Source organism: Nematolebias whitei, chromosome 12 (genome assembly GCF_014905685.2).
Source record: "Nematolebias whitei isolate Nwh7 chromosome 12, NemWhi1, whole genome shotgun sequence".
Lineage (NCBI taxonomy): Eukaryota > Metazoa > Chordata > Actinopteri > Cyprinodontiformes > Rivulidae > Nematolebias > Nematolebias whitei.
In genome coordinates, this window is record NC_056509.1 from 43,943,666 (window position 1) to 43,956,509 (window position 12,844).

General features: G+C 39.2%; 1 protein-coding gene across 11 annotated transcripts in view; it reads right to left on the reverse strand.

Annotated features, from left to right (window-relative positions):
• LOC119418357 (tripartite motif-containing protein 67) overlaps positions 1 to 12,844 on the reverse strand; it is a 66,841-nt gene that overhangs the window by 32,781 nt on the left and 21,216 nt on the right. For 9 of the 11 annotated variants that reach the window (XM_037685632.1, XM_037685630.1, XM_037685628.1 and 6 more), the window contains exons 2-3: positions 3,251 to 3,346; positions 572 to 694 (exon numbers count right to left, since the gene is read on the reverse strand). The exons of the other annotated variants lie outside the window; for them this stretch is intronic. In XM_037685632.1, coding sequence (XP_037541560.1) covers positions 572 to 694; positions 3,251 to 3,346 — 219 coding nt within the window. The remainder of the gene's footprint in view (positions 1 to 571; positions 695 to 3,250; positions 3,347 to 12,844) is intronic. 11 annotated transcript variants of the gene reach the window in all.

The following is a 12,844-nucleotide window of genomic DNA, read 5'->3' on the forward strand; positions in this document are numbered from 1 at the left end:
GATGGGGGGGGTGCATGAGAGAAGCAGAGCGCTACGTCAGTAGCTTTGTAGCTAGCACATCTGTATTAGGCACCGCTATCTTAGCGCTACGTCAGTGCCGGCAGTTGTCGATGGGGGTGGGTTGCGGGTGATGGACAGTTCAGTAGGCGGGGAGCTCGGTTCTGTTGACAGGGCGGGGCGCCCTCCTTGTACAACCTTCTTGTATAACATTATGGGGAAAGACTGGAGGGGATAAATGAACTTAGGGTGATGAGAGTTTAGAGGAAGCTGAGCCTAATGGAACAGGGAACAGGTGAACGTGGTAAGGGCAGGAGCTGAGGAGCAGAAACAAACTGAGGAAAAGTTTAAACTGAGGGACAGAAAACAAAACAAACAGAATCAAAAAGGAAAACGCCAAACAATAAATGCACAAAAAAAAAGACATAAAACAGAGATCCTAACAATCTGTCATTTTGTGTCTAAACCATCTAATTATCTTTATAAATTAAACTGTTTCAACTTGTCTGATGGCCCTGCACTGACTCGCATCATGTCTTATTCCTGAAAGGTTCATCATTAAAAACCGTCTCACCTTCAGTTTGTACTCCTTCTCCTTGGTGACCTTGGTGAGCAGTTTGGCTTTCTGTCTGGTCAGCGCCTCTATCAGAGAGTCGCACTGTGCCACGAGGCAAGCTTCAAACTCCACACCATTTTCCTACAACAACAACAAAAAAAAAAAACTTAAAAATGTATTTAAAGCAGAAAGAAACTGAACCAAAGGTCAAAAGGTCAGAGTAAAGCATCTGTTAGTGTATTTTTTCTTCATGCAGCAGCTCAGAGCTGCTTTTTGTTTGGTACTGATGTGTAAATTTCTTTGCCTCGTTTTGTTCTATTTTTGTCTCGGCTGCACAAACGTGAATAATTATTTCAGCAGGCTGCGCACACAAGCCAACCATTCATAATATTTACTGGCTGTTGGTACAGCTGCCATGTTCTCCAACATTTCCCTCCAAAGAAAAACATAAAAATGTGAATGCTTCACAAACATTCACACAATAACTCAAGATCAATTTTACAGATACTAAAATAATTTGTTGGTGTGGCAGTAGCTGAGCGTCATCCTTAACACATACCCAGAGTGCTACTTAATGCGTGAGGTTTTGCTTGGCAAATTAGCAAAAACTGTTAGGAGTCAATCCCGTTTGTTAGCAAAACATCTCATGAAGCAATGGATGCATTTCATGAAAGAATTGGAAAATAATCCATGGATGTAATCAGTTCAAGTTGTCTGCCACAACTGATCAACATGACTACAACTCTGTCAGTTTTTTAGCTATGGAGCTAACATGTATGTGGTAGTAGCTGAGAGTTGTTACCATGACATGCTCTGACGTCACAACGTTTTCCAAGTTTGATCAAAGCGTCTACAACTCTGCTAGTTCTCATCAGAAGGTGATTTTAGCAGGAAAGGTGGCGGGCGACACGCGTTCCTTCAAGGACTGCTGGTCCTTTTAAAAATGAATAGTATTGATGAGCTTATAAACTTTTAGGCCCAATTACAACTAGGCCTGTCACGATAACAAATTTTGCTGGGCGATTGTTTCAGAAATTATTGCGATAAACGATAATATTGTTTGAAATTTGACAATAATTAGTAATTATTGTCAAATTTAAAAAGAAATGTTGGTTAATTTGTTATGAGTGTAGTACCTTTTTTGACCACCGGATGGCAGTATAAAACTGTTTTGACCGAAGGATGGATAGTGAGGGAGCGAGCAGCGTGTCTCTTTTAAGAAAAATGGGAGGGAGGCCCCTTGACGTGACATGGGCTGTCTCTCTTTACTTTTTTCAGTTCTTAAAATGACGGACGCTCGGTGTGGTCTGAGCTCTTTAGCATGTGACTTTTGGAGCTTCGACAATACGGAGGTTTTTCCCCCGAGGTCGGCCTGTTAGCTTAGCTAGTAGCTTAGCTTCTCAGCTTAGCTGCTTTTAACGATCCAAAAACGCGATTTTGGATCGTTAAAACAGATTTTAAAGAGAAATGCAGGGGTCAGTGAAGAGCACCAGAGTTGAGCCTTTTGTCATCCAGTGTCTTCAGTAGAAAGAGAGATACGGAGAAACGATAAAGCCGATAAATGAGGTTGATAATTTTAATTTATCGTGCGATTAATTGATTTGTTGTTTATCACGACAGGCCTAGTTACAACGAGAGTTTAGTTCAGTCAGATGGTTGATCAGCTGTGTTGTCCTCCACTCCACACACCTCCACAAGATTATGTGTGTGTGTTATCTATTTCTCTGAATTCTGGCTTCCAGACACTGCAACACTAAGAGGTTTTTAAAACTCAGATGCAATCCTCTGTTTGGTTTTAAGACTCTTCGTTCGTGCCCGTGGTGTTTCCACATACATCAGTATGCATGTGTGTGTTTTGTGTGTGACTGACAGATGCTGCGAGGAGAGATCAGCTGCATGTTAATGCAGTCTGCAGGGAAAACAAACTCATTCACATTTAGACCGTTTGTTTTATGGCTTATTGGTTTCGCAGATTTACGTCCCTTCTGCTGTTAAAAGCCGGATTTTTTTTTTTAAAGCTTATGGTTCATTACAAGCAGGCTTTTAAACAAAATATGCACAATTTGTCAAAACAACATGATGCGATGATGGCTACGTTATATAAAGACTTCTACTTGATCATCAGATGTAATCGCAGGTCTAATGTTTCATTTTTAAACGTCTAAGACCTTCTTTTTTAAAAAGATCAAAATCAGAAGTAAAAGATAATCCAGACTATGAAAGACGAGAAGCAACAGTAATTACAACTATCTGTGCAACAGGAGAGATTGGGTAAATTAAAATGTATTTTATGTTTTCTGATCTGACTGAACATTGTTAAAGAGTCTTTTTTTCCCCTTCTTTATTCACAATTATTTATTTATTTTGTTATTAGACAATGTGCATTCTTGTTTAATTGTTTTCTTATTTGTAAATTTTTATTGTCTAAACAGTAAAACAGCGGGTGGAAATTTTAGCCATAAACAAAGTTACTGAATGAATTGATGCAAAATGTAAAGTGATGTTTAAGAGTAAAAAATACTAAATGTCTAAATTTATTTTACAGACACAGTCACGTGTGTTTTGCACGTTCTCTTTTTAGGATCCTGAAAAAATGAACAAACGTTGTGGCTCATTTAATGAATCAACGTTGCATCGTCGACAGAAGGAGCGTTTATTTTACAAAGTTCTTCATAGTTTCATGTGGTACGGTGTTACCTGTATCTGCTGAAGCATGTTCTTGAGTTGAACCAGGAACTCTTTTGCCTCTTTAGCTTTGTCCGACACGCCGCTTAGAGCCTGCGAGAGCTGACACTGCAGAGAAACCCAAAGAGAAAAGACGTCAAATCAAAATGCATCGAGGAGACGAGAACGTTTTGAGTCGCTGTGGAATTAAATTTATTATAAACCGACAACAAACAGAAGATTGTCAAGAGTAAGTCTCAGGTTTCTTGATTAATTAAGAAAATGATATGTATGTAAATCCTTAAGAAATTATATTAGCTGAATATGAGGCTGGTTTTGGAGCAGAGCGTTTACAACCACCGAGGCTTTTCCTGAGATGTGTAATCAGATTATTCTCCATGAAGACTCAGATTACTCCTGATCTCAGCCTGAAGCAGACTCACCAGGAACCATTTCACTGACACAAAACTCACTCAAATGAATTACCGTAATTTTCAGCCTATTAGCTGCAACTTTTTTCACACACTTTAACCCCGCGGTTTATACAACGTTGCGGCTAATTTATAATTTTTTATTTATTTTTTGACGGGTTAACGAGCTGCATGCCGTAAAAACATTTAGCCCCGTCACACCCGGGCGCTCACACAGCTGCCCAATACACGTCTCTCTTGGGGGGTGGGTCCTCGTGACTCAATGAAACTACCTGTATAAATAAAGGTTAAAAAAAAATCTGACCAGTGAAAGTACCGAACAGGTCACAGGAAACAGGGAGAACGGGGAGGGAGGGAATCCCCGATCCTCGTGAGGGGGGACTCCCCTGCATGTGCAGAGCAACTTTTGCTCAAGTCTGCCGGTGGATCCTGACAGCCATGCAAGAGGACAGCACAAGCTTGTGCAAGAGGAATATGGATAACGATCAATAACTTCCTGGTAGGCTACTGTATTTTATTTTATTTGTTAACCAGCCCTGTTACAGGCACCGTTCAGACAAAAAAAAGTCTGTATTTAATTAAAAGTTTAAAAAATCTTTCTGTGTAAATATCTCATGTTACAACGGGGAAACCCACGGCTATATATGTAAAAAAAAAAAAAAAAAGTATTTAGTGGGCGTGGCTTATATTCAGGGTACACTCAATAGTCTGGAAATTACGGTGCCTTCTGGTTATCAATCAGATCACTAAAGATGGGGAAAAAACATCAAATTAGTAGATTTTATTACTTGATTTAAATGAATTGATTTAATTTTTAGTAGTAAAACCAATCAAATTTTTTTTTAAAGTGAAGAATTACAAATAAAATACTTGATCATACAATATGTACTAATGCAAATAAAACATTTCATTCATGCCATCTTTTAATCACACGCTGTTTATCTGAGTTTACAGTAATTTGCTGTATTTGGAGTCTATTAATATTGTACAAATCTGCATTATCAGTGAAGCCTTACTCTTTAAGATATCACTGTCTGAATATTTATATCTGATGGCTACAAATAAAGTGGTTTCAGAATAAAAGTTGTCTCAAAATGTCAATTATTGGTGTGTTTCGGTTTGCTTTTCTTATGATTGATGTTTTCATCTTGATTTGTTTGTTTCTTGTGTTCTCGGTGCTACAAGCGTTTGTCCCTCATCGGTACCGGTACTTTTCCTGCCGCGCCCAGTTACACCTGTTCCCTGTTTAATCAGTCACAGCTGCAGCCTCTCCTCTCATCAACCCCAGTCTTTACATTCCCTCAGCTTCAACTCATCGGTATTGTTGAGTGTCATGCCGCACCCAGTTCTCCTGGTGTTGCTGCAACATCAGACTTTTTTTTTTTAAATATATAAATATTAAAATTTATTAAAAGTTCTTTGTGTCGGTCTGCATCCCTGTTTCAGTCGTCCACAAGCGTGACACAAAACCAACAAAGGGGGAAAATGAGACGAACTGTGAGTCAAGCAGAAACCTGCGCCCAACCTGCTGACGGAGTTTTATTGATTCATTAGCATGGCTGCGAGTCACTCCGAGTCCAGAGATCAATAAATAAACTCGGCTTTACAGGCAGCACATGACGTTATTTATCTGAGACTTTTTAAGTCTTTGCTTAAGACCCAATATTTAAATTTGGCTTTTAATTTAAACATATCGCACAGTTTGAATAGATCTGATTCACCTTTACTGCGCCTCATCTCTATTTTATTGTCTTTTTATTCCACTGTTCATCTTTTTGATTTTATAACTTGTTTTATTCCATTGTTCTCAGATTTGACTGTAAAACACTTGAGATAATTTAAATGTGTAATGTAAATTAAACTTGCATCGTTATAAGCTCATACCATAAAAGCACTTTCACGATGTTGAACGTTGTTGTTTTATTTTTTAATCATGTGGTTTTATCTGTTTTGTGCTTTAGCAATTTAGGTTTGTTCTGTGTCTAAATCTACGTTTACATAAAACAAAATGCAGTTTTTATAAGGAATAAACACAAGCTTTTACATAACCAGCCCAAACAAACAGAAAACTTTATTAAATGTTTTCTTCTTTGTGTGTGTGTGAGGGGGGGTGTCTGGATATTCATGGTAATAAATTGTCCGATCTTGCTGTTCACGTTATGATCGTTTTCCAGTTTTTGTCTTCAAATGCAACCAGTTTTGTCCCCTTACACTAATTTTTGTTAATTATCAACAAATGAATTCTACATGTTCAGACAAAATATTTAAAAAAAATGTTGCAATTAACCAAGAGGTAGAACGTATCAGACAAGGTTGTGTGTGTGTGTGTGTGTCCATTCATCCATTGCTGATAAATAAGAACAGACAGGACAAAGAAGGCACTCTGCTGCACACATGCCAACCTGTGATGGATCTGCTCCTCTGAAAACACCTGCTTCCTGTTTTCTTGGATGGTGGTCTCATGAATGGACCAACACACACACACACACATCCTCAGACATCTATAGGAGCAATAAGGATGGGGATCTGCTGTTTCCGTTACTTTACATAATAAATAACTTCAGCATTCACGTGAAAAAGCAAAGTCAGATAAATAACACTCATCTAAATATTTGATTCAGAGCCAAATGACCTACATTGATTTGTTTACTGACTTTTAATTAATATTATTTATTAACAGAGTGATCACAAATATTTACATTAAGTGCAAAATACTTGAACTCTAACTCGGGATTGCAGGCTGACATGAGGAGCTTGGGTTAAATAAAATAACTTTATTAAACAAACGTAGCAGCAACAAGAAAACAAACTGAGTAGACGTGAAGGTGAACCGGACATGGCGTGCAAACACACTTTGCCAGACTTCAGGTGGAGCTTAAGAACGCTGGAGGTAACTGGAAACAGGTGTGCTGATAGTACGAGAGAACAGGTGAAGGTGGGCGTGGTAAAACAGAGGAGCAGAAACTATGAAAAAGTACTGGGAAAATGAACTGGTGCCACAGGGGACGTGGAACTGAAAACAAAAGACCATGAAACGCAGAAAATAAACATAATCATAATAAATAAACATAATAAACACAATCTAGCTGTTTTTTCGCTACTTTTCCTTTTAATTACCATTTTATTTTCATTTGTTAAAAAAGAAAAAAGAAATTTAAATTTGTACGCATCCTTTATGATTGTCTCTTGTTGTCTTTGTTGTCCACTGTTGACATCACTCTGTTAAATCAGGTCTCTCTTGTAAATGAGTCCTCGAGGCTCAATGGGACTAAACTGTATAAATAAAGACTGAATGAATAAACCAAAATAGAATTATTAAAAATAAACAAAAGGACTGACGTGGCAGCAACAGCTTCCATGAACCATGAGATGACACTAAGGGAGACTAAACCAGGACGTGGTGCAGAACAGGGAACAGGACCAAGGAGTCTTCATGAGACAATGCCCAGATAACAAAGAACAGGAGACGCAGACAACTTCTACACACAGACACTGATGAGACCGAGTGAAAACACCTGGGACAGACAACAGGTGTAGGAGGCAGGGACTTGATTACATGAGGGAGCAATATCTGGGACAGACCACACAACGCAGCCACACAGAAAGGAAGAGTCAAGCACAAGGATCAGGAAAGGAAATAAAGACGGGAGAAAACAGACAAATGGACAGATTATGTCACTAACAGAACAAAGTTTGAATAAAATAGCTGTAGCAGGTTATTTTTTCAACAAAAGGTAATTTGAAATTGTCAAAATGTGTTTAATTTTTATAGCATACTCTTCTAGAGCCCTCCAAATCGTTTCGGCGTGCACGCCTTCTTCGGGAGGACTTTTTGAAGGAGAAATTTCACCCTTTAGTCTCTTGACGTTCAGGTCTAAGCTGGACCCACACTGGATCCAGGAAGCGTTTCTGCACAGACTCGTACACGAGGGTCTTAATTTAAAACCGGTAATAAAATATCCTGATGCATGCGCGATAATCCAGGTAGAAAAATCTAACAAAGTTAAATTCAGTCTTGGTTATAAAACATTTTTACTTCCACTTGTCAGCGTGAATAAAACCAGTCTGTGTGTCTGCTGACGTGTGTGATTCAACATTAAGCCACAATCGGTGATTTTGTTTTAAAACACAATATTGTAAAAATCCTTCATTCATTCAGTCTCGTGCTTTCATCTGAAATTAAATCTGCCTCCGTACTATAATCCCCTCTCTTCTCGTCTCCACAATAACCACCCCACCCCCACGGTAACGCACACAAGCAGCAATCTTATCCCAGTCCACCTCTCTTGGATGCTGCGTCCGGAGGAGGGACATGTGGATGTTGGGGTTCACAAATCAACCCATCCCCTCTGAGGAGCTTCTCATCAAGAGGCCATCTGGCCCAGGAAGCTGCCCGGCCCTGTGTGTGTGTGTTTATGCCAAGATGCTAACAAGGGGATGATGGATGTGCCGTGTGAGGGCTGGTTTCTCCTCCCTTCCCATTTGTTCCGTCTGCTTCGACATTTGTTTAACTGCAGCGCTTCTCGTTAGGTCAAAGTTCTGAGCTACTTCCACCAACGAACCATCAGCTCCCTCACCCAGTCCCTGCATGTTTAATTCATTCATTGGCTGTCTTCGCCCAATAGCTCTTTGTCGGAATGACGTGGGGCTGGAACAAATCCGAGCATTCATGGTGTGGAAGGTAGAGAGAGACAAAGAAGCAGGAAATTCACCCAAGGTAAAGTCGTCCTACAAACTGAGAACACCGACTGACAAACACCAACAACACTACACCATGCGCGTCGCACCGCCTTATAAATCGTATCAGTCCAAATATGTCTAATAAAGTGGAAAAAATCCATAAATGCGTTGCTTCGCCGTATACATCGCATCTATTATGCGTCACCGCTGACAACCCGGAAAGGTGGGCCGGTGTTGTGCCAAAAATCAATTGGCTGCTAAATGGCAGCAGCGGGAGCGTGCACGGGAGGACTTTAACAAGAACTTAACAATATTAACATTTTAAAATAATTAGTTGTTTGCTCTAAATTATAGCAAATGTGTGTCTCATTCTAACTTTTACTTAACAAATGCACTTGACGGTCAAATAAGCTGCATTTCAAAAGCCGATATAGGAAGTAGGCGAGTGCACGGGAGGACTCGCTGTGCATTTTTTTTAAATTTAACAAGATAAGCACCTAAAAACATTTATTTGTTTGCTCGACGTTATAGTAAAGGTGTCTCGGTTGAACTTTTACTTAATAAAAAGGATTTTAACGGTCAAATCAGCTGCATTTCGCCGTGGCGGCGCAGAGAAATTAAGCTGATTTGACAGTTGCTCCAGGTGAGCAGAACAAAGGTGGCTTTGTACGGCAAGCCGATTGTGTCATTAATAGCAACTTTTACCTATTACATGACACAACGGCATACCATACCGCTTGAGTACCATCTAGCAGCTGAAAATGGTAGTGTTCAACATTTTCAATGTCAAAATGAATGAAAACGGTCATACCTCTGCCAAAAATTGGTTTATAAATAAATACAATCCATAAATACGTCGCTTCAGCGTATAAGACGCAGGGCATGTAAATTATGCAAACAACTGCGATTTATAGGGCGAAAAATACAGTAATCAATTTTATGCAGGTAGCCAACCTGAGAGAGCGTTAAAGAGGAGAAAAGGGATGCTGGGCCCGTTTATTTCTAACAGCAGATGATTTCATGGATTCTTTCTCAGCATCAGTGAGCCTACAAAACTGCGCCTGCTTCACCGGCCTCTTCGAATGTCACGGGCTGAATAAACGGTCGGGCACTACGCGCTTAACGACATAATAAGATAATGGCACTTGTCTTTGAGAGCGGGGCTGAGGGCTGCTGACAGCGGGGAAAAGAAAAATGACATCACTGTCAAGAGGAGGAAAAAAGGTCAAGGAGGGGAGAACCAAAGAGACGAAGCAGGAAAAAAATAGAATTTCTGATCAAATCTACTTATCTTTTATCTTTCTGTTCTCATTTGTGATCTGTTTGTTTTGTTCCGAACCTCTTCATCAGGTCACAGACCTTTCGCTGCGGGGCAGACGTGCCACGTTTAAACACTGATGCACAATTTTCCTGGACTCTGCTGTGAGCCGACACATTGGGACCGCAGCCAGGTTTAATCCCGGATCCTGTCGGCTCAGCTGCATTGCAAGACCAAAAGCAAAAATTATTGTTTGCGAGCCTTGTTTGAGAGAAACGCATCTCGACAAACACTTTTAAGCAGCCAAAGCTGCAATTGTTGGTAATTTTTTACTGTAATCTAAAAACCACAGGGTTTTTTTCCTGACGATAAACTAAGCAGAGAGCATGTATATATTAAATATTTGCTGTATTATTTAAAGAGAATTCCTTAAATGTGATAACAACACGTAATCCATTAGGGGTTTGGTAGGTTTTCTCTAAATGAAAAGGTTTATATTCTTTAAACGTCAAAAAGAAAAAAGAAACACCAAAATATGTGGATTATTGCAGAGTGTACGTCTAGTTTTTTTAATTAATCCGTTTGTCGTACTATACATGAGTAAAACTATACACGAGAGACTTATTGTTGCAGTGTTGTGTTCAGCTGAGGTTCATCAGTGTGGTTAATTTAAAACCAGACGGTCTAAAATCAGAATAAATTGTTTCATGTTATCTTTTTGTGGAGAAGACGTTAACACCGTGAGTGACTTCAGACCCAAACAACATTGTCCATTTTCACTCACGATAAAATCCAGAACATCCTTTTAAAAGAGATTGATGATCTCAATGGATTTCTTCCTGGTAAAATAAAGTAATATATATATTTTTTTTTTTTTAACTCACAGTTTTACACGAGATTCCTAATCTTTTTTAAAAAAAAAAAAAAAAGCATCCTGGTATTGATCTGCAAGAGAGCCACATGGTGCATCATAAAACCTCCTCTTTCATGTGTGTAGACAAAGAAAGCCTGAACAAAACAAAACAACCACCATTATCACAAAGAACCTCTGATCGGAGAGTCGTGTGAAGATTTTTGGTGCAAAGAAAGCTTGGATATAAACCTGCTCCTTCATATACCACAATTATGACTGAAAGGAACAGCAATATCCACAATGAGGAGACAAAAATACAGAAAATTGATGCAAAATGCATAAAAATGCACATTTGAGTGGTCCATTAATTCTGTCAAATGTATTCAGGGTTACTGGGACATGCTGGTGTTGAGTAATACGCAGAAGAACAATAGGCAGCTATTATGTGTTGGGTTGTCATCTGGATGATGGTGGCGTTGACCTTGTCAGAAATAATACTCAGGGACGTGTAGGGGAGGAGGAGGAGGAAGAGGAAGGGCTAAACATCCTTTGTACCTCCACACCTCCTCTTTTATTGCCCTTCATTTGCATTTATCAACTTTTACGTTCTGTTTCTTTCCGTTTATCGACAGCCGAAGATGGGGATGAGGATGTTTGTGTGTTTGTTAGCAAAATTTCTCATTGACCACCAGATGGCTCTTAATAAAACTCTAAGAAAAATAAAATCAACCAGATTCAAGATGGCTGACAAATGGCCTCTGACCTTAAAAAAAAACACAAATGACTACAACTCAACTGATTCTACAGATAATGAGCTAACAGGCGGTGTGGTAGTAGCTGAGACTGTTCCCCAAAACACACTAAGTACAAAAACACCTCTACAGGACGTCTATTTGACTACTTGGACGCAATTCTGTCTGTTAGCAAAATGTTTCATAATCCACTGAACAGATTTCAATGACACGTTCAGTAAATAAACACTGGACAGACATCTGCAAGTGATTCAAAATGGCTGCCATAGCCAACTGAAAACACAAAAGGCTATAATCCAGGTAGCTTTATAGATACAGAGCTAAAATTTGGTGTGGTAGTAGCTGAGGTTTCTTTGCAACACACACGCCAGGTGCTACTCATTGCAGCATGAGATCTTTGATGAAAACCTTAGCATTAACTGCTGGACCCATCCCTGTTGTCTGTCAGCAAAATATCTTGTGAACCACTGTACATATTTTATTGAAACTCACAGAAAGTCATCATTAGATGCACCTTTACAACCGAATCGTTGAGGTCATTACAATTTGAGATGGCTGCCACAGCTTAGCAACAACTCAAAAGTGGCTATAATCCAGGTAGCTTTATAGCTGGAAGTTATTCACAACATATTCTGGGCGTGTCATCGAGTAATATCACGAGATTGCTCATAAAATTGTTTTCGAGGTTTGAAATCCGTCATAAGACGACTTTGATCTAAAACTGGCAATAAAAGCGGAGTTGACATGAATTCGTACAAGTGCCAGTAATCCAAAGTGTTTTGTTTATTGGATGGATGATTTTTGTACTCTTCATGTTTAAAATGTTTGAGACTTTTAAACTTTAAAATAAATAAACAGGATACGCAAATATGTGATTTCATAAGATGCATTTGAAGTAGTGACCAAACCAACTGATTCTTCACGTTCACTTCAAAAGATCTGCTCCGATCATGACGGGGAGGAAAACGTTCATCTTCCCAAATTCAAAGGAAGGAAATAAAAAACCGTTAAATAAACGGGACATTCAGGCACCGTGCCGTTCTGTTTTTTTTATATCCGTTATCCAGATTTTCTAAACTGCAGAGAGCCGACAGAAAGGAAGACAGGCTGCGAGTCTGTCTGCAGCCCACAGACAGTTCCTGGTTCTTTTGGGAAGAAACAGCCGCCTCCGCTCTGTGCGTCACGGTTCCCACGCACTTTACTCTGTTGGGTCTGGTTCATATACAACTCAGACATGAGTAGAATTTGTTTTCTCAGTTTACGTGACTTTAAAAACTCTCCTAAAACATTTCAAAAAGCTCCGGCAGCTCATACTGGAAGTGCACTGTGTAGGGAACCTTTTAGGATGCTGTTAAGTCAAGAATGTGAGACTGAATGAGTTTTTATTTAACAGTAAAAGATTGACTGAACAGAGAATGCTTACATAAAAAATAATTAAAAAAATATATATTTAGTTAAAGGAGTTTTAGCTGAAATATTTTTTGTAAAACAACATCAAATATTAAACTTGCTGACTGCACAAACTTTAAACCTTACAGTTCCACAGTTTAGATAGAAGAGATAAACATCTGGGCTGCATGAGACTGGGAACAGGTGAGATGATGCAGGGAAGAGGTGAGATGATGCTGGGAAGAGGTGAGATGAGACTGGGAA